At 40.8% G+C, this 20,688-nt stretch overlaps 2 protein-coding genes across 3 annotated transcripts; both read left to right on the top strand.

Moving 5' to 3' along the window:
* The first annotated feature begins 6,945 nt into the window (after nucleotides 1–6,945).
* Nucleotides 6,946–11,862, top strand: ppp1r27a (protein phosphatase 1, regulatory subunit 27a). The gene is made up of 3 exons (XM_084072140.1): nucleotides 6,946–7,882; nucleotides 8,182–8,332; nucleotides 10,711–11,862. The coding sequence occupies exons 1-3, from the start codon at nucleotides 7,348–7,350 to the stop codon at nucleotides 10,832–10,834; spliced, it is 810 nt and encodes a 269-aa protein (XP_083928266.1). The 5' UTR covers nucleotides 6,946–7,347; the 3' UTR covers nucleotides 10,835–11,862.
* A 2,426-nt stretch (nucleotides 11,863–14,288) lies between these two features.
* Nucleotides 14,289–19,446, top strand: mcrip1 (MAPK regulated corepressor interacting protein 1). Of its 2 annotated transcripts, none has more exons than XM_084072083.1 (5): nucleotides 14,289–14,403; nucleotides 16,253–16,345; nucleotides 17,174–17,292; nucleotides 17,682–17,786; nucleotides 18,470–19,446. In XM_084072083.1, the coding sequence occupies exons 2-5, from the start codon at nucleotides 16,338–16,340 to the stop codon at nucleotides 18,532–18,534; spliced, it is 297 nt and encodes a 98-aa protein (XP_083928209.1). In that variant the 5' UTR covers nucleotides 14,289–14,403; nucleotides 16,253–16,337; the 3' UTR covers nucleotides 18,535–19,446. The 2 variants fall into 2 exon arrangements, with proteins under 2 accessions (XP_083928209.1, XP_083928210.1); XM_084072084.1 differs by having other exon boundaries at nucleotides 14,310–14,403; nucleotides 16,256–16,345.
* Nucleotides 19,447–20,688: the final 1,242 nt, after the last annotated feature.

Below are 20,688 nucleotides of genomic sequence, written 5' to 3'. Positions count from 1 at the left end.
TCCTGCACATAATTCTACATTGATTTAAACTCTGAACTCTGACTGGGGAGGGAGTCTGGGAGATACAGTAGGTGGTTATTGTAAAGACTAGTAACTAAAGTTTTCTAATAATTGTAATGGAGTCAAAAATTTGCCTCTGAGATGTAGTGGAGTAGAAGTAAAATAGTCCAGTAAAGTATAGGTACCTCAAAATTGTACTTAAGTACAGTATTTGAGTAAATGTAGTTACTTTACCCCACAGCGGGTAAGGTTATTGAACCCCAGTCTTACCGAGAGCACTAGCCATAACAGACTGGTAGAAGAACGTCTGCAGCATCCTAATGCACACACCACACCAAAGGACCTGAGCCTTGCAGGAAAAACAGTCTGCTCCGCCTTGCTAAAGAGTGCTTCTGAGTTGTCCAGACCAGTCTGTACAACTTGTTCAGGTACACTCCCAGGAACTTGTAGTTGTTCATGATCTCCACAACCTCCCAGTGGATGGTGCTGAGAACCGGAGGTACATCCTCTTGGTCGTGTGGTAGTCCACCACCATCTCCTTGGTCGTGCTAGCATTGTCCAGAGGCAGTTCTCCTCAGTGTTGTCACATGTGGTATTTCTCACACGCAGGAAGTTTTACCACCAATTAAATTCACTATTGAAAGGTTTGATGTTCATCATGTGATGTTTTATCAATAAAAAGGCAATAAAAAATATATTTTATATTACAAGTAGCATAAAAGGGTGAAGATAGCCTTAAAATGCTTGGAGCATTGTGCTTCCTGGAGCCAGATTTAAAATATGGTCTCCCTGTCCATCTTCCTTGCATCTCTTCACTGAGCTTACTGTAGGCATTGAAGAGGGCCCTGCAAAAACTATTTATTTATTTTAATAGCCCATAAATTACAAATTGATTGCAATGTATAACCTAAATACTATTGAGATACACTGTTGTTACATTGGCGCCTCTGAAAATATCAATTTTAACAATAACAATTCCTGTTCGTGCTCAATGTCCCACTCAATGATCTAAATAGCACAAGGTGGCACATGGTCAAAAGCGTATGGTGCCAATGCCTTGGGGGAATGTCCAACTAAAAATATGCTATCTAGCAGATAATGTGGGCACAAGGCGCTGCGGGTTAGTATTTCATCTCTGAATTAACCGTGGGTGTGGATTGGGTATGTGTCTCTCACATTGTGTCCACCTCACAGCTACTTTGCACCAGTGATCCAATATGGCCATATAGGAGATGTCTATCAATATGGAGATAGGAGGTTTCTGCCCGACAGCAACAATATATATTTTCAATCAGGAAGCACAGGGTCAGTGTCAGTCTAGCATGTTTCAACTCCCTGAATTATCTAAACTAGACCATACCCGGTGAAGTGCGCAGGCGAAAGTAGTTGCAAACGTGGGGTTATTGCACGTCCTGTCGCACGTCCCCCGGCGCCAGCGCGATGCGACGGCAGCGCGATGGTAAGTTTCATGTGATTTAGAGGTGTTTTATAGAGCTATGTTTTGAGAGGCATCAGACTTCAATAACAATCATAAATAGGCCGATATCTCAATAACGGAAAAAAAAGAATGTTTAAAAAGAATGGAAGGAAGGAATCAAATTGTACCAAAACAACAGTGACGAGGGATCCACATATCTAAAAGGCTGGTATGCCCCTTTAAGCCTAAGCAGCATTGTTATATTATTTATGCACAAAGACCATACTGGGCAAACTCCCTTCATAGACTGTGTAATCTCTTATCATCCACCAACAGCTGTTATGATTTTCACTCCACTAGATACTGTAGCTGCTCTACTAGGTACCCAGGATTTTATCACATCAAACTGTTGGGCAACATTATGCAATTGCATGAGCCAAGTAATGAAAAATAAATTAATTTGCTGATATGTGTTGTTTACTGGTAGAGTATGTGCATGCATTTGTTTATTAAATCTTAAGAGCAGGCTTTGTTGTGCCTTGAAAAACTTTACAGAAACATTAGTTTGCCTGTTAGCAGGCCTCGAGTTTGATCAGAAGATTGTGTTTGTTTGCCCTGAGTGCACAGAAAAAGATAAATGCTTTATACGTTTCTTTAGCTTTTAATTATTAAAAACATGGCTGTTGTCAGCTGTCAAACAATTAATTGCCAACAAATTATTATCAATTAATTATTACTATTTTGGTAATAATGGCATTATATATAAAAATGACAAAGAATTGTCAATTTGTATATATTGTCAGTATGTAAATTGTCACCGCATAAGCTTGTAGATTGGCTATTTTCGCTATTTGTCATGTGACTAAGTATATACCGTGTAGAGGGCTTAAGTGGTTAAACAGTACATTGGCTTGGGTCACAACAAGCATGGGTCAATATTTGTGGGTCAGAGTAGCGGAACGTCCTGCTTTGGGGTCATCTTATCAGTGTCCCTACATGGATGCGTCTCTACAGGGCTGCTTGACCTCCTGCACTCCACTGTCGCTTCAGCCCAACACAACTGATGCTGGTGATTGCAGCTGGCATCATAGTGTCTCTCTCTCCCTCTTCCTCTCTCTCTCTCTCTCTCTCTCTCTCTCTCTCTCTCTCTCTCTCTCTCTCTCTCTCTCTCTCTCTCTCTCTCTCTCTCTCTCTCTCAACAACCCACTGAGGATTACTAGCTCCTGATTTAGATTCTGGCTCTAGGCCTCTCTTCCTTTTAGCCGGCTACGCGTGCTGTCACCGGATCATCCTCGGCCCGAGCGTGCATCTCCCACTGGGCTCTTGGTGAGATCCACACCGAGAGACCAGGTCTGCAGTGTTTACTGTCCAGTAATCCAGGTGTGTTCGCAGAGTATGCTGCCTGGCAATCACCCCACGCAGGCATATTACCAACTTCCCCCACGGAGCTCTCGGTGCCTGGGAGCACTTTCTGGGAAGAGGCTCATGAAGCCACGCGCAGAGGGGTGGGACAGAAACAGCAGCGTTTTTTGTATAATACAGCCTGCCAGTTTGGCAGAAGGTGTGCATTTCCCCACACAGCCAGTGTGCCCGAGCCCTCTTTATATATCCAGGTTGGAGACATAGCAAAGCTGTGAAACTATATTTATGTGAACTGAAGGAGAAAAATGTGTCAGTCAAAGGAACTGGGAAGGGAAATAAAGCCTGCACACCGCAGAGTGTGTGACTCCCAAAGTGTTTGACATATTACATTTATGTTTTAGGCTTTAATCCCTTCTTCAGCCAAAGGAATTGACATACATGTGGCTTCTGGCAGTGACACACTGACCTTTGGAAACGACAAGTTTAACTTGTCTGTTCGTGAGTATGTCTGGACAAATATTCCCATATATTATGGAAATGCCTGCCATCACAGTACTGATGATGGCGTTCTTAAGGCAACGGTTTCTGTTGTGTGTGATGTCATACCAGAGCTCAATCAGCAAGACAGGCAGACAGACAGACAGGCAGACAGACAGAGGGAGGGAGAGGGAGAGTAAGGGGGGAGGCAGGTTGTAACGTCACCCTAGGGAGCCAGAACATGTAGCACAGCTCCCCAGCCAGAATCGAACCAGGGATATTATGATTATGTGGTCAACTCACTATCCTGTGAGTGGTGTACGCGCACCCCTTGAAACAACTGTTTTTTTTAATGAGGATTTTTGCTACAATCACAAGCAGTGAAAATAAAACTAAACTAAACAACATTTTGAAGTCACTTATTTTTAGGATATGAAACCACTAACCTGTCTCACATAATCACATATGAGTCAGCTAAACAAGAGAGTTAAGCAATCCGAAGCTGTGTGGTTTGTAAACAGCCTACGGATAAGCTCCAGTAACATGTTGTTGATAACAGGACAATCTTTTGACTTTGGGTTCATGTTGGGCTATTATCGACTATCCGGCCATATATGGCTGAAATATGTTATGTTGCAGCATGTAAAACTGAAAAGGTTGACGTTTGTTTGTTTTTCTTTCTTCTTATTATTATGTTTTGGATTATTTCAATTGGATAGTAGAGAGAACTGGGGGAAGAGATGAAGAGATGATGTGGTCGACGCACTGTCCAGTCAGCTACTGGTGACCCACTAAGGACTGAATTTTTAACCAATTTTTTTTTAAGTTAAAAAAAATTGTTAAAATAGCAGAATGGCTATTTTCTCTATTCGCCGTATGACGAAGTATATAGAGCTTAAGTGGTTCATCCTGCATGAACCCTGGATGAAGGAATAGTCACATGGGTCCATGGCCTCTTGCTGACCTACACTATACTACTTCTTCTAGATGAATGCATTTTCTATGAATGCGTGTACTCTACATTTTATAGTTGTCAGGTGTTCTGATTCGGTTGAACGTTTTGTTTATGTTATTCAAGAGTGGGTGAAAGCATATCTAGGTGACAGCAATAGCGGGTGACGGAATACAGCCTTTGGCAAAACAAAAAGAAGGTATGGATATTTTCAGTTGAAAATGTGTCATTTCCGTTGAGCAACTGGGGCGTGCAATAAACCATAAATTAAGCATAATATGGCTTTCCTGTTGAGGTTGCCTTGAGGATGACCCCTGAATTACTTTCTACCACAGATCCCAAACAACTAGTGGTGTGTAAGTGTTTATTAAGACCTACATGAGCTCCTTTCCAGTAAGACATACTTTGAGGCCATATTTACCCACTAGTCAGCTCACATAGCAACACAGGTTTATAGCTGATCCAACGAGCAAATAACATCAGTGATGCTTCATTTATGCTCTGCTGTACGTCGGTGTCGTGCACCAAAAATAGCAGATCTAAAAGCTCACAATGCGTTGCATCTGCGACACGTTGTGAGCTTGTACGACAAAGGCTTAAGCAGTGAAACATGAAACTTTGGAATAAGTGTCCTTTCTGTCAGGGTCTTGTGGTGATAATGTTGCTCTCCACAAACAACCACAAACACCTGAATATTTAAACACATGGGGGGCGTCTAGGTCATTTGACAGAGTGCAACATGCATCCTAAAGGGCAGGTTAAGGGTGCAGGCTGCATCTATACATAGCCATCAGCTATGTGTATAGGCCGCGACGCGTGAGCACTATTACTGGCAGGTATCCAAGGGTAACCTCAGCGTGCAGCAAACAAACATTTTCCACTGGTCTCTGCTGGAAAGGAAGGAGGTGCTGTGTGGACACGAAGGAGGGAAAGCTACGAAGCGCTATTATCACCCCCCGCAAAGGGCCACTACCACCCAAGCCATGCACCCACTACCACCCACCCCCACCCAACTGCCACTATAAGAGACTGTGGAACTCGATAGTTGCTTTAAAAGGTCTCATCCTCGAGCCGCGAACATTCAATTACTCTCACCTCAATTTGTCTAGACATGAGCTCCTGCCTCTCTACAGACGCCTATAATAACCAGTGGTGCAACATACGTGCTGAAGGAACCGGCAACAGCTGGGATCAGTCCCATCATAACAGGAATTCACTGATCATTTACACTTTAGATGTGACATAACTTGGGCAACTGCAGGGGTGTGCTAATATTCAGATCAATATGATTCATTACATACATGCTCCAAAAGGAAGCCCAGTATGACTTTTTAACAACTTTTTTTATGTTCGTAGTTACTCAAAAGGCAAGCTGTCAAGTGATAGCCTAAGCCTTGGCATTTTGAAGGTGAGTATAAGCAAACTTGTTCAGTTTATTTGACTGGAAAGCAGATAGGTCAAATATACAGAATTAGGGCTCAATCAAGAATTAGCATCACTGCGAGATAAATAAAGCCTGGATCCGGCAGAGGGTTTCCCCTCATGGCATAGCAGCATCTTTATGAGAGTGTTAGTAAGAGAAAACCAGTGGATGGGAGCCATGCTGGAAGATTCTGTGAAATGTCTCCAAGTCCACATGCAAAGCCTTGAAGATCCTGTTAGAAGCAGTTCTAACAGCTGGTGCTACCAGCTCAATGCTATGTGTGTGGTACTCACTGATAAGGTTTTTGTAAGTGTTCATTTCTATGAAATTCTCCCAGTGCAAGACAAAATATTAGCCCTACTAAGGGCTGGAAATGTGATTACCAAAACCATGTGACTTTTTAATGCCGTGTAGAGAGTATGGTTAAATTTAGAAGTTAAATTTATGGCCCTTTGACATGACAGTTGGCAAAGATCACAGTCGTCACTCCCACACTTAACATACTCTATATAGCTGGATTCTATTGGTCTAGGAGTTTGTTCCGATGTAAAGGGCAAGTTCAGAACATATTTCATGTGAATTACGACCATGTCTATGTAGACCTCACGAAAGAACAATATTAATGACATAAGTACACAGTGATTCACTGCCCCTAACAGATGGCAGTAACATTAGCCTAAATGTTGAAAAGTTGTGAATGAACTAGGTCTCTGGAAATCAAATATGAGTTCCCTCTGGTCTAGGAATTGGGCCACCAGCTGTGATGCAAGCTAACAAAATCAACAAATCAACTGCATATTCTAGAAAGAGCTCTTGTCATACTGATGTCATACTGATGTTTATTTATAGATTATACCCCTCTGTGATGGTTTTAAACAACAACTTGCCCTGATTCAGAAACATGTGACTCTCACACTCCTATGACCCATGCTGTCCCTTTAACACTCCAAAATTAGGAAATGCCTCGCATCCAAGCCTTGCACAAACAATAATTTGAAGCACTGAAATCCTTTAATTTCACTCAAGGGTATATAATATTGATTAGTTGTTTCTATGTCTATATATTAGACAACTTAAGCAACACTCATACAGTATGTGTTTGGGTCAATACTTCTGCTTATGGTTGTCAATAGGTTTTATGGGCTAAAGGGGTGGGAGGGAAACGAATGAGCATGTGAGCATAACGTGGGAGGGGCTGGACAGGGACCACTCATTTCTAAGCTCAAGTCACTCGATATTTGACCCTAAAATAGCCCACCAGAGGATATATAGGGACCCTCTCCAAACGGCCCCATCAGATCAGAACTACTGAACTGTGTGTCAAGGCAAAGTTACTGTGCAAATGCAGTTTCAAATGTAGACGGGAGAAATAACACAAGAGATACGAGTGGAAGGATCGGAATAAACAAAAAAAAAGAATAATACATGAAAAAAAGAAAAAAGGGATTATGATACAGAGCACCGAGTGAAGTGGAGGCAAGGCATTTGGAAAGTGTGTGTGTACTGAAGAGGCTGTCGCAGGAGCTACTCAAGTTGGGAACCAAAAGGATAAGAGAGAAGTGAAGAAAAGACTATAAGAGTTTGTATAAGGGACATAAAGGATATTTTTTTTCCTTTGGCTGGATTTTGGTGTGTGCTGTTGTGTTGGATTTCTCCCGTCCCTCCTCCTGGGCTGACAGCATACAGGGGGGAGGAAGAGTGGCATCCACAGCAGGGATGAAGTACAGCTACCATGTACCGGCGTCATCGTACACCCGCGCTTCACAGTACACGCCGACACACTACACCACTGGCACTAGCCATTACACTCCTACACACTACACACCAACCAACTACTCATCCACGTATTCCTCCGTAGCAAAGTACTCCCCGACAAGCTATACCTCGTCATGCTTCACCCCATCATCATCATCATCATCATCAGTATCATCATCATTATCACCATCATCATCATCATCATCATCACATTACACGACCCCATACAAGTCCACATCGACGTACATCCCCTCATACAGCAAAGGATCACGATACAGTTCAACACGACAATCAGGTGCGAAGGAGACTCGTGCGAAGGAGACTCGTGCTCCTGTAATAGCACCAATAATAGTACCCGTTCAAGAACCTCCAAAGCGAGTTGTGCACTTCCCCAATGAGATCATCTTCCAGGACATTGTCAGGCGTGGAGACATGGAGCAGATTGGACGGTTCATGAGGGCGAGGAAGGTTCGCGTGGATACTGTCTTCCATTCAGGTGAGTACAGTAACACGGTCACTCTGTTTTCTGCAAGGCCCACCAACCTTTTCAAAGCAGTGTTTGAACACTCAGGGAATGGAGGAAACACAGAAAAGACATGAAATTATCACACAGGCCTAACAAATTTTATTTTATTAATTTTTTACTGTGTGTGTGTGTGTGTGTGTGTGTGTGTGTGTGTGTGTGTGTGTGTGTGTGTGTGTGTGTGTGTGTGTGTGTGTGTGTGTGTGTGTGTGTGTGTGTGTGTGTGTGTGTGTGTGTGTGTGTGTGTGTGTGTGTGTGTGTGCACGCACTAGGTATGGCAGCACTCCATGAGGCTGTGCTGACAGGCAACCTGGAGGTTGTCAAATTGCTGATAAAATACGGAGCAGATGTTCACCAGAGAGATGAGGACGGCTGGACGCCTCTTCACATGGCCTGCAGCGATGGCTATCCGGAAATTGCTAGGTCAGCTATTTTCAATTTAGCCCGCTCTTTAGATTTTACTGGCACAGCCCGTGCCATTAATACAATCTAAAGACGTGCTTGCTTGCGAGTGCTGTCCTTCTCATTGGAATGTAGTTTACGTAACGTAAACGAAAGATCCAGCACACATTGAAGGTAGATTAGTGAATTATAGTTTGAACTTTCATATTAAATCAACACATTTCTTAAACTTTAAAGCTTTACTTACAACCGAATATGCTTGCTCTGTATAATATTACATGCGTCTAAGTATAATTGCCTACTTTGTCACGTGATGGTGTCACTCGCCAAAAGTGACTATATTGTAATTAGTAAGTAAGTAAGTAAGTAGGTAAGTAGGCTACGTAAAATAAGAAGAGACTCCAACTTGTAGGTCACAGATATCAAGTATCAACACAGAGCAATTCAAAAACCTGGACAATTCCGGATCTTCACAGTACACAGTACGCAGTACACAGTACACAGTACACAGTACACAGTACAAATATATTATCAGAAAGGTTACTACTAATTCAGACAGCACAAATATAATTTAAGTCTGACTGAATCACCAGCTGCCACTTTGACTCTAAACATAAACAGTGGTACTGTAGGATAGAGATTTCATTAGTCTGATTCTCTAAGACACTTTTAACATGTAACACAAATGCATTTGAACCCAGGTTTCATGAACATGTACAAAAGATAAAGATAGCATATAAGTTGTTGTTGTATGAGATAATCAGATCTAATTTAATATCAGATAATCAGTAAGTATATTTGATTTGACACCCATGCCATTTTCAATAGTGTGGTTAATATAACCTTATTGATTTGCATTCTACCACCATATGCAGTACAAATATGCTCAATATTTAACCTTTTGCCACATGTATAGACATATTTGTAGAGCTATATACAGTGGCTCAAGAGATAGAGCTTCTTGGTTCGATCCCCGGCTCTCCTGGCTGAGTGTCATAGTGTCTTTAACCCATTCAATCCGGGAACGCATCGGTGTCATTTTAGATTTCTTTGGCTATTCAAAAATAGCAGATCTACAAGCTCATAGCGCGGCACCGAGTGCTGCGCTATGAGCTTGTAGATCTGCTATTTTTGAAAAATCTTGAAAATGTGTGCAAATCTTTCAATATATATATTTTTAAAGCGAACATCAAAATAACTCAAATCTTTGCTTCTGGGGGGGTCCCTGGAACAAAACATTTTGAGATGGGGGTCAAATACATGTTCACATGTACACACAATGTTTTCTAAATCCTAACAGTATGTTGCTATATGATAGCAATGATACAATGATTTGTATTTGGCTGTGGACCCCCATCTCAAAATATGTTGTTCCAGGGACCCCCAGAAGCACAGATTGGAGTTAAAATTGAATTGTTCGCTTTAAAACATATATAAATATTCAAAGATTTGCACACATTTTCCACGATTTTTGAATAGCCAAAGAAATCTTAAAATGACACAGACGCGTTTCTGGGCTTGATGGGTTAATCAAGACACTGAACCCCTATGCTCCCGATGAGCAGGTTACATGGTTGCCTCTGCCATCAGTGTGTGCATGACGTGTTCCACTGGTGCGGTTTGTGTGAATGTGAAGTACATTGTAAAGCTCGAGTAGTCAAAGACTCGAAAAATAGGAAATGCAGTTACATGTCTAGGCATATATTGGAATAAAAAAACCTAACTAATCAAAATTTAGTTAGCTCTGCAAGTTAGCAGCTCAGTGGCCTTGTGGTTAGAATTTCTGTCCAGAGATTGGGAAGTTGGGGTTCAATTCCCTGACCGGGTCATACCAAAGACTAGAAAAATGGGATCCAATGCTTGCTTGCTTGGCAGTCAGCATTCAGGGTTAAAATTGGTCCCAGCGACATACTGGCATCATGAACATCATGACTGGGGGATGTACTTGTACATCAAGCCGCCCCCCCCCCCCTACAGAAACAGGAGATAGGTTCTTTTCCACATGGCTCGGGAACAGTTGGTTCCCAAGGCTACTTATTCATACTTTGCATGCTTTGTTGCAGGTCAAAGTCAATGTAGAGGATACACGAGTTGTGCCACATGACAAACTATGACATTCTTGAAGGGCAGTGATTTCTCGGGCGTCGCCAGCTAAATGAGGAGCATAGTTTAATTTCACTAAAACTCAATTTAATTGAAATTATTACAGTACTAAAAAAATGTATGTATGAGGGACTAATCTTTTTTCACACAACTAATTTCATTTTATTTTTATTTTTATTGTTGTAGGTATTCTAACAATATCTTTCAATATGGACACAAGTCATAAGTTTGAAAACCTCTGTTCTAGGGTGTTATTATTATTATTCACAGTTCTCTCATTTTTATTCCCCACATAGATACCTGCTTGCTATGGGAGCCAGTACAGAGGCAGAGAATGAGGGAGGGGATAAACCAGGAGACCTCATTGACCCAGAATGCAAAGATCTGGCCAAACTATTTGAGACAGGCATCTGTGCCTGAGCACAGACCTGTGAGAGCTCAGTGTGAAAGAATGCACAGGGTGAACTGCACTGACATTTGAGACTGGAAAACATTCAATATGGAGTGCACCATACAGTGCCGTACACAGTCAAATCCTCAGTGTTAATTTATCAGTTTGTAACTCTGAGAGGGTACACACGTAACCAAATGGACCATTTGGTTTTACCATCTCAGAGTTGAATGAATACTGAGGATTTGTGCCAGGTGGGAAAGATAGCCAGTGCTCGGACCACGCCTCTGCTCCAGCGAATTAACTGTTTTGTTTTGTTGTTATTTTAATCGGGGGTGATACAAATAATTACTTTCTTCTTTCTTTGTTTTGTAACCATGACTTTTGAGCTATGCTTTGTAAAGATGCTTTTGTCTTTCTGAAGCTTTGCTTATTTAAAGCTGTTGGGTTTTTTCTCCTCACATGACTTTACTGCCACTGTGTTCATAAAGTGTTTGATTTTCACCTCAATTCATTCTGCCAATACAAAACAGGGGGGAGGGGACAGTTATAAATATTATATATGTATATAATCTGTGGTGCAGGTCTTAATATTGATTCCATGAGAAATGAGGAAAGTAATCAAGTAATAAGATAATATATACATATATATATGTATATACTGTATATATATATTTATGTCTATGAATTTCTCTTGTGCACTGTTGAATTCAAGCATTTTATCGGATGTATATCATATTGCTTATATCAACCTAGCAAATCAAGCAGCTAGGTTTTAAGGATGCCTTTTGAAACAAAGTGCTTTCACATCATCACATGATAGTTAAAACGGAATACAATATATTGAAGCTAGATTGACGCGTCGTACTTGAAGAGTTAGTGTCCTCACTGCTGGGCAGAGCGAGGAATAACTAAATAGCTACTTCATTGGTAGGACATCAATCAAACAATGATATGCATTTGTATTGTCATGCTGCCATTTTCCCCTCCTGGGTATTGCTGTTATGTTCTTTATGAGAAACGGTGTGCTGCAACTATAAGAAATGTCTGCAATGAAAAGTCTTATAATTGCTTCTTCAAGAATTATTTTTGTACATGTTTTCGTAAATAAAGACATATTTTATCAATATGAAACGTCTGTGCCATACTTTGTGCCAGAGGGGGTGCTATCAAAAGAAGAGGCATGGATCCCCCTGACCCGTCCCCACCAGCAAATCGAACTCTGCCTATCCTATCCTATTATATAGTATGAACCTCTGTCAGTCAGTCAGTCAGTCAGTCTGTTCCGCATGGTTGCCCTCAGTGGGTTGAGCAATTGATCTGAACTTGCACACTGGCATTGACCATTCGCATATGCAGACAGTTTTTCACTTTCCTAAAACGTAAGCTGTTTATTAGCGTTTTTGTGTAAACACCAGAGATTCAGAGTTCAGGCTATGGGATCTGTCATCATGGTTACAGCCCCGCAGGCTATGAGATCTCTAGCCACTGCCTGAACTTGGCTTTTACACACATACACACACACACACACACACACACACACACACACACACACACACACACACACACACACACACACACACACACACACACACACACACACACACACACACACAAACACTGCCAGAGTATGGCAGGAAGGCAGAGCCTGCAAACTTATATAGAACTGTTTTATGAGCGAGAGGGCGCTTTGGATATAATCATGGTTGTGGGCGGCAATGATTCCACTACGGGTCGTAAATGACCAGGTTATCACACAACACGCCAACACGATTAAATCAAACTAGTAAGGCTACTTCTTGGCCTCAATCACAAAACCCATCTAACCCCTGCTCATTTTGCTAGGATTGGATGTCTTAGGGTTGAGGACAGAGTACAGCAACTTGCTATGGGGCCTGGTCTTCAAGATACACCACAACATTGGGACCCCCCTGTATTTGTCAAAATACTTCCAAAACGTTAATGAAGTCCACAATCATAACACCAGAGGCAGCTCCACGAATCATGTTCAACCCAGATTTGGCACAACATGCTATTCATCAAAAATGTGGAATGCCTTACCAAAAGGAGTAAAGGAGTGTAAAACCCTACTCACTTTCAAAACTGCCCTAAAGATACACCTTCAGGAGGCTGCAATTCGAAAATGGCCCCTGTCTAAGTCTTAACCTATCCCCCCCTCCCCTTTTTTTCTTCTTCTCTTGTACATATTTTTCACTCTTCATACCAGTAACCTGTAAGCTGTTTGTATGACGTTCTGTATAGTAGTGCGTATATCTGTCTGTCTCTTATATGTCATCATGATTTGTGTGCATGGGGATCTCATCTTAAACAAGCTCAGTGCTTAATGAGTCTTCCAGTTTAGTAGACCTTGTATTGTGAATTTGTACTTCCATACTGTTGTTCTCATGTCTTACTAAATAAAGTACATCAATCAATCAATCATATCGAGCACATAACCCAAAAGTCTGCATGTAGTTTCGCTACGCACATCTCCAGGTATGGTCTAGTAAAATGTTGCATCATGGGTCCAAGTTAGGCCATGAAAATAACAGATTTCTTCTGAGCTCAGACTTGAGAAAGCTGTCCTGTGTGTGTCCTCTAGATGGCATCCCAGAGTCATGGAAACGATGGGAGTGTCAGGGTAAAATAAAAGCCCACAGAAATAAGTTTCCCAAACAATGGATTGGAACAAATTTTTGTGTTGCGATCCCATTTTTTTGTTGTGAGTGAAATGATGTTTTTGTTTTCAAAATAATTTCAGAAATTTTCATCAACAAAAAAAAACTAAATACTATTCCATACATTTTAAACACATACATAGTGAAAATAGCTGGTCTTACAAGCTTTCAGATTTTTTTTTCTCCAATTTATCCTTTAGGTCTCTGCTGAAAAAGTTTGTGAACCAATGGTCACCGTGGTTCTCAAACATGTTAAAGACACAAGCATGTTAAAGACCACTAAAGTGATACGTATTAGGCTGAACCCCATCTAAAATGTATTTGTGTCAGGGACCCCATATGAGAAGGTTTTTACTGTTAGGAAAGATTATAAGCACATCATTCTACAACTATTTATATCATATTAAATAATAGTGAAATTAAACTGTTCCTCATTTTGCTTGAAGTGGGATCCCAGGGCCCCACTTTGAGAACCACTGGTCACACATAACCTTTACACTACTATCATAAATAAACAATTTAAAACAATGATCTCCTGACCCAGTAATTATGACAGAAATTATTTTTCTGCTTGTTGTAGTACTATATACTATCATTTTTATATTTTTCATGAATGAAATATTTTATACATTATGCATAACTTACACTAATACTACTACTACTACTACTACTAATAATAATAATAATAATAATAATAATAATAATAATAATAATACAATAAAATGAATAATCAATTAATAAACAACAACCACAAATAAACATAAAAATAGAAGAGTTCTTTCACTTCCGTTTCCGTTTTGGAAATGATTGGTTGGCATTGGCAACGTTTCCAGCCAGGCCTTGGTACAGCCCGGGTACAGCGTACACACACATTAGTCTGGATATACAGGAAAGCTAAAGAAAAACACGTCAAAGAAAAGGTATAACGGACTAGCTTGTAATTGTAAACATTGTTTGACATTATGAATTCAGTGCATGAATCGTTTAAGGCCAGTCAACCTCTAGTAAATGTCTGCGAGTTAAACGATGCGTTGCAAAGCTAGCTGCAGCTAGCCTCGATAAGACATCAGTGTATTTGGGTTGCCATGTCCGCTTATTATAAGCGACTTTGGGCTTATTTTTCTGTAAAGTTGCTTGTAAATATTGGTTAGTTGCTGGTTGTGTTTTTTGGGGCTTGTGTTGTTGCTTATTTAGGCTTGTTTCCTAAATGTTTTAATTATTTGAACCAGTGGTTTCTCAAGTATTTTCATGAAAATGTTTTGTGTCAGGGAGCATTTGTGTTGTTAGAAAGTTTAAACAAATATTCAAAATATTTCACATTTTATTGCAAGTTTTTGAAAATAGCAGATTGCAAACGAATAGCCGATTAAAGTGCTCATATGGCCCCATAGTCGTTTCTTTTTGGCTTGTTTTCCTAGACCTGGTTGCTTCTTTCTCTCACCGAATCTGGCAACACTGCCCGGTTAGCATCTAGCTAACATTGTGTTAGCCAGGTTATTAATCCATATTACAGTGGGATAGCGATGTCAACACATAAAGAAACACCCACACAACAAATCGGCTGGTATTTCCCTGTGGTTTAGACTAACTGTCAATGACCAGCCTCGGCTCATAGTTATGCTATTATTGTTGCCTGGCTAGACTGCTTGCTGCTAACAATGCTAATGTTAGCCTAAAAACGTAAACAAAGCCCTCTAGATTCGCAGCTTGGTTAGTGCTCAACTGCTCATACGCGGTGTGTTGTTTACCACATGGATTCTTAAACTATTTTAAAGTCATGCAGACACATTTGGCTAGGATGTGATTTTGTCCCAAGGAAAATTACCTTTGCTGTTGATTAAATATGATATTGGCTACACACGTCTACACCATCCCATGGTTAATACTAGTGATTATTGGAGTTAAAGGCCAGCTGAAATGAAAATTATGTTTCATAATGGGGACATACTGCAGTCAACAATAGATGCCAAAAAAAGAAAATGAGAATAATAATGATTATAAAATGTGTGTTTTAAAAATATATATATATATCAAAAGTCCAGTCTCAATTGCCTCCTGTCAAACAAAAAAAAGGTCTGTAACTCTGAGAGTGTACAAATGGAACCAGTGTGAAAGTGTACAAATGGCACTCCGAGTTATGGTGGTCCTTGAAATAAAAAAAAGTTTGAGAACCACTGGTATAGCAGACGTTAAGTCCACATACCAGCTCTGACAGTGAGTGTGATGAAACCGGTTTCGGAAACTGTTCCAAATGGGATGGAATCGATTCCGGTTCCTTGATGTTGGATCCGGTTCCTACGGTTCCGGTTCCCAACCCTAACATCCACGTGGGTCGTCGCACTCGTCAATGGCCAAAATCAGAGCTCATAACCAGATACAAGACGTTTCGTTGCAGTTCAATCCTGCCCTCATCGCTGTGATTGGCTGAGATGCACACAACCCCTGTTTCACTAGGATATGCGTCACAATACGGAAATTATATATTTTCCCAAAATACAATTTCATGTCTTAACTTTTAATTTATACAGTGTACTCGTCCTGTACCCTGTCATTGACCCCTGCTTGTCCCTTGACCCCAGCATTAAAACCACTCGTTTACATTGCTATACATGACTGTAAAGTGACTATATTACTTAATGATCGTCTCATCAGAACAAGGTGCTAAAATGTACCCGCTATACAATTTGTAATTGAACTAAGTTGGTGTTGTTGATTAAGCCTAATCATACTTTCACTGGAAATGTTCTATTATCCATTCTTATTCAACAGAAGACTTTGGAAACTTCCTGTCCTCCACAAAGTATCCATTCACCACAGAGGAGCAAAGAGCAAGTGCAGACAGACTGCAAACAGAATGACCAGGTCTGAGGACAGTTGATGGCTATACGTAATGGTGCCACAATATTGTGGTGGTGGCATGATGTTACTTTAGATTCCAGACTTAAGCACTTAATATCATCCTACATATAACAAGCGCTGACACATTTTGACCACAGCAGCCCAGCCCTGATGAAGACCTATTGTGGTCAAAACATGTTGGCATTTGCCTTGTTTTAATATAGTGTTTTTCCACCTTCTACCAATGAGTGCCCGGAACCTCTTTTTTTCGCACTCGAAATTAAGTACTTTGAAACCAGCATCAGTCTTAGGCAGTATGATTTAGCAAGATATACTATCTATATCTAGTAGTTTGATGATTGATTTCAATGGGAGCAATGTGAAAAATGATTGACTTAATTCTAAATCATTGACTAAAATGATGATCATTTCAATTCTTGAATTTCACCCAGTCTGAGAATACAATTTGAATCCGTTGTGGCTAGTAATTACAGGTGAAATCCATTAAATGAGATTCCCACGTTTAGCTTTTGTAAAGATATTGATAATGTATCACCCATGACTAATTGTCTAGCTCTACTCACATAAAGAGGAGCACTTTTTCAGAAATCAAATGCATCAAATGTACTTCCTCCAGTTCATATTTTGTACTGTTGGAGAAGAGGCCTTTTGTGGTTTAAGTGACACAATACTGCTGTGCGCTTCTAACAAAGACTTTGTCTTTGAAGTTTACAAGAAATTGCAACTAATATCTTTCAAAATGGCAATATATTATTTTGTCCACATAATTAAGTCATAAAAAAGTGGTATACTATAAATACTCTTGACTTTGCTGTTCTCATGTTTGTGAAGCTCATCTGCTCCCAGGATGGTGAACAGTTATAAACGGACTTCCAGTCCCCGGTCCCCTACTAACAGTGGGGAGCTCTTCACTCCTGCACATGAAGAGAATGTGCGCTTTATCCATGATAGTAAGTGAAACCTGACATACTACTTTTTCTTTTATTCATACAATATTCTTTGGTTTCTTTTCTGGTGGTTTTCTGTGTGCACTGTGCAGATAGATGCACTTTATTTGTCTGAGTGCGAGAGATTGTGTAACTCCATTGATGAAACATGCAACACAAATAAAAGTGCTTATAAGACCTTGCCTGTAAGAAACCAAAAATCACTAGCATACCTTTTTACCTTTTATTCAGTTGAACCTCACATCTTCGCCAGCCTGTATTTCAGTCTTTCTCCTCATGTCCCCACCAATAGATTCAGCATCCTCAAGCACGATTCTCAGCACAGGGTGGATGAGGCTCCTGAAAGGGGATGAAAAGCAGAGTTAATGTTGTCTCCGTTTCCTCCTTCACAGCTTGGCAGTGTGTGCTCCGAGACATGAGATCAACACAAAACAGTGAACGCAATGACCGTGGACCACAGGAATATGTTGAAAAGAACCCAAATCCTAACCTACATTGTAAGTGCCTGGCAGTTACAGCTTGTGTCCACCAAAAGGCTTATGCTTATTTCTCACTTCACTTGACAGGAATCCCCCCGATTTTAAACCCGATTGCAGATCGGCAACTGGAGCCATTCGAGGGCAACAGTCAGCGCTAATTATCCTTCAGTGTGACTTTGCTGACCCACCGTCAACTCCTTGTTGGCTGACAAACTGACAAAGACTGTAATCTGACCGTCATAAAGTCTGCACATTAAATCTGACTCTGAAATACCTTAATCTGCAATGACTTGAAACAGCCCTTATCCTGCCTTCACAGCACACAGCCATCAACTTGTTCGACCAGTCACCAGAAGTTCAGCGAATGACAAGTTGATGGCTGCCTAAACACAGGCTTAGCACTGATCTAGTCTCACGGGAGACACTCGATTAGATACATTTCTAATTTCTGGGCCAGAATTTTTGAAAAGTGGTTAAAGACTGCCACCAGACGACAAAAAAAATGTTACAGGCATGATTAGACCAACCATGTAGCAACTGCGGACTTCTGTTACAGCCCAGCCAAAGTGAGATGTCCTTAGACTTTTTCTCTGGCAAAACCTAGACATGTTGACTTGTGATTCAGACCCTCCGATGTGAGACTATCAATGATCAAACCCAGTGCAAATAACACCGTCCTAACTCTCTGTCTGTTCTTGCAGCTTTCACACCAGTGGACCTAAGTGACCTCAAGAAACGCAACACACAGGATGCCAAGAAGTCCTAGTCTTTCCTGTGATGGTCTAGCAGATCTTTTTCTTCCCTCCGCCCGCTATCCTCTGGAACTTTTCCCCATCAGCCCTCTTGGCCAGTGTAGCTCAGACAGCTGATCCCTTCTCTAAACTCTGGACCATATACCTACCTGTTTCTCTCTCTCTCTCTCTCTCTCTCTCTCTCTCTCTCTCTCTCTCTCTCTCTCTTTCTCTTTCTCTTTCTCTTTCTCTCTTTCTCTCTTTCTCTCTTTCTCTCTCTATCTCTCCCTCTCCCCCTCTCTATCTTTCTCCATAAGAAGGAACGCAAGAGGACTGGGATTTCAAAAACAGAAGTTCTCCCCCCTCTTGGATCAAATTTGTTTTTTAAACTCATAAATTGTTCATATGCATTCTGTTTTTATGTGAACGGGACTGACACATACTTTCATCTATGCTGACATCCTGAAACTGAGGCACAAACTGTTCACAAACACTGCACAGGAAACAGAAAGACTGCAGTCTTAAATAGGAACACCAGGTTCTTTACAAATCTACTAATTTGACCTTGGAGGCAAATGCTGAAGGGCTGACTTTTATGTTTTATTTTTCTTTGTTTTTTCGGAAGATAGTTTGATAGATAAATTGTAGAAGTATTGGAATGGCCGTATTAAAATCAGACTATAGCTCAGTTTATACTCCATCGCATGACAGTGTCTCTTGCCGACAAGAACAGATCTTCAAGCTAACAACACGTCGTATCACTGTCGTGCGACAGTATAATATTAGGTATAAGGGTGAGTGTTGGTGGAAGCCAAATACAATGTAGAATGCCAATGTTTTTAATATAAATTTCCCTCTCTAGTCTAAAAGGACTTAAAGTTGAGATCTTCCCCTCGGTTGACTTCCCAGCCTTGAAACAAAAGATTGAATAAAAGACTTTTACAATATCCCTACTTGCTTTGATGTTGAATAGATGCCAAATTGAATGCTATATGTACTGCACATGATTTTTACTATCACCATCTAACATCTACATTATGCACATGAATTATACTTTTTTCTTCCAAAGACCACAATTGAACCGAATATTCCATTTTGCCCACAGAGTTGTTTGGTAGCTAGGTCCAGCCTAACACTAGTTAGTAAAAGTAAGATTATTGTATGATGATTGGAAACAATTAATGAGGATCAAAAAGATGCTTTCACTGCAGACCTTTTGACGTGTTATATAGTTTAAACACAGCATTAGGCCATAAACCCCAACTAATGTTTTTAAGCTCATTTGCCTCAGCTGTATTTAACTCTTCTATGTCTGCTGTGAAAAGGGTCTGTTAGGGTCTGTTCTTTGGTGTCCCTGTGTACCAGCATGGACAACTCCTGTATAGTTAACTTCATGCTGGCACGCAGAAACATCTCAATGAACAGGCCCAGCTTTTACTGTCATTCTAAGCTGTGGTTATCCCTCTATGGCAGTGATTCTCAAGGTGGGGTCAGGGTACACCCAGGAGACGGTCCAAGAGGGTTCCGGGGAGTCCCAGCAAATGATTGATAGTTCATCTTCACCATTACTATTACATGTACAAGTAAATACAACTAGAGAACCTCCAAGAATGGCTATTACCATCACAGTTTCATTATACATAATGCAACTACATAGTAAAGGAATGCAGTACCATATGACAGACCACCATATAAATTATATGGCTAACAAGCGTTATTTTTTAGATTGGGGTCCTTAAAAAATATCGTATCAAATAGGGGTCCATGGCCGAATACATGTAGGTCCTTGACCTTGAAATTGAAAGGGTTGAGAATCACTGCATCGTGGCATGTCAAAATGTCTGCTGTGAAGAAGGTCTTATGAAAATGTGACGAGATTTCAAAATGTGTTCCTGCTATGAACCATGGATGGATAACTGATCTATAATAAGCTCGGATATAGAAAGTATTGATCGGTGGGAATGGGATCATCTGGGATGATCTACGACACGGAGGCGGAGCCTGCAGACGTTGCGGGATTGTGTTACAGCTACGTTACGCACCCAGCGTTGCCAGGTTTTGCGAGAGAAACAAGCAACCAGGTCAACGAAAACAATCCCAATTGAAGTGAGCCTTCGCCCTTCATTGGCTATTTGAAAATAGCCAATCTAAAAGCTCACATCGCGTCACGATGCAACGCGTTGTGAGCT

The sequence above is a fragment of the Gymnoscopelus microlampas genome (genome assembly GCF_963454915.1).
Source record: "Gymnoscopelus microlampas genome assembly, chromosome: 11".
Taxonomy (NCBI): domain Eukaryota; kingdom Metazoa; phylum Chordata; class Actinopteri; order Myctophiformes; family Myctophidae; genus Gymnoscopelus; species Gymnoscopelus microlampas.
This window is presented reverse-complemented; position numbering and strand designations above follow the sequence as displayed.

What these genes read in the sequence shown, in the direction of transcription:
- ppp1r27a (XM_084072140.1), top strand. Translation starts at nt 7,348, where the DNA reads ATGAAGTACAGCTACCATGTACCGGCGTCATCGTACACCCGCGCTTCA. An exon ending in GGATACTGTCTTCCATTCAG is followed by an intron (nt 7,883 to 8,181) that starts GTGAGTACAGTA and finishes TGCACGCACTAG; the next exon opens with GTATGGCAGCACTCCATGAG. An exon ending in GGCTATCCGGAAATTGCTAG is followed by an intron (nt 8,333 to 10,710) that starts GTCAGCTATTTT and finishes TTCCCCACATAG; the next exon opens with ATACCTGCTTGCTATGGGAG.
- mcrip1 (XM_084072083.1), top strand. An exon ending in TGTGCGCTTTATCCATGATA is followed by an intron (nt 17,293 to 17,681) that starts GTAAGTGAAACC and finishes CCTCCTTCACAG; the next exon opens with CTTGGCAGTGTGTGCTCCGA. An exon ending in CCCAAATCCTAACCTACATT is followed by an intron (nt 17,787 to 18,469) that starts GTAAGTGCCTGG and finishes CTGTTCTTGCAG; the next exon opens with CTTTCACACCAGTGGACCTA.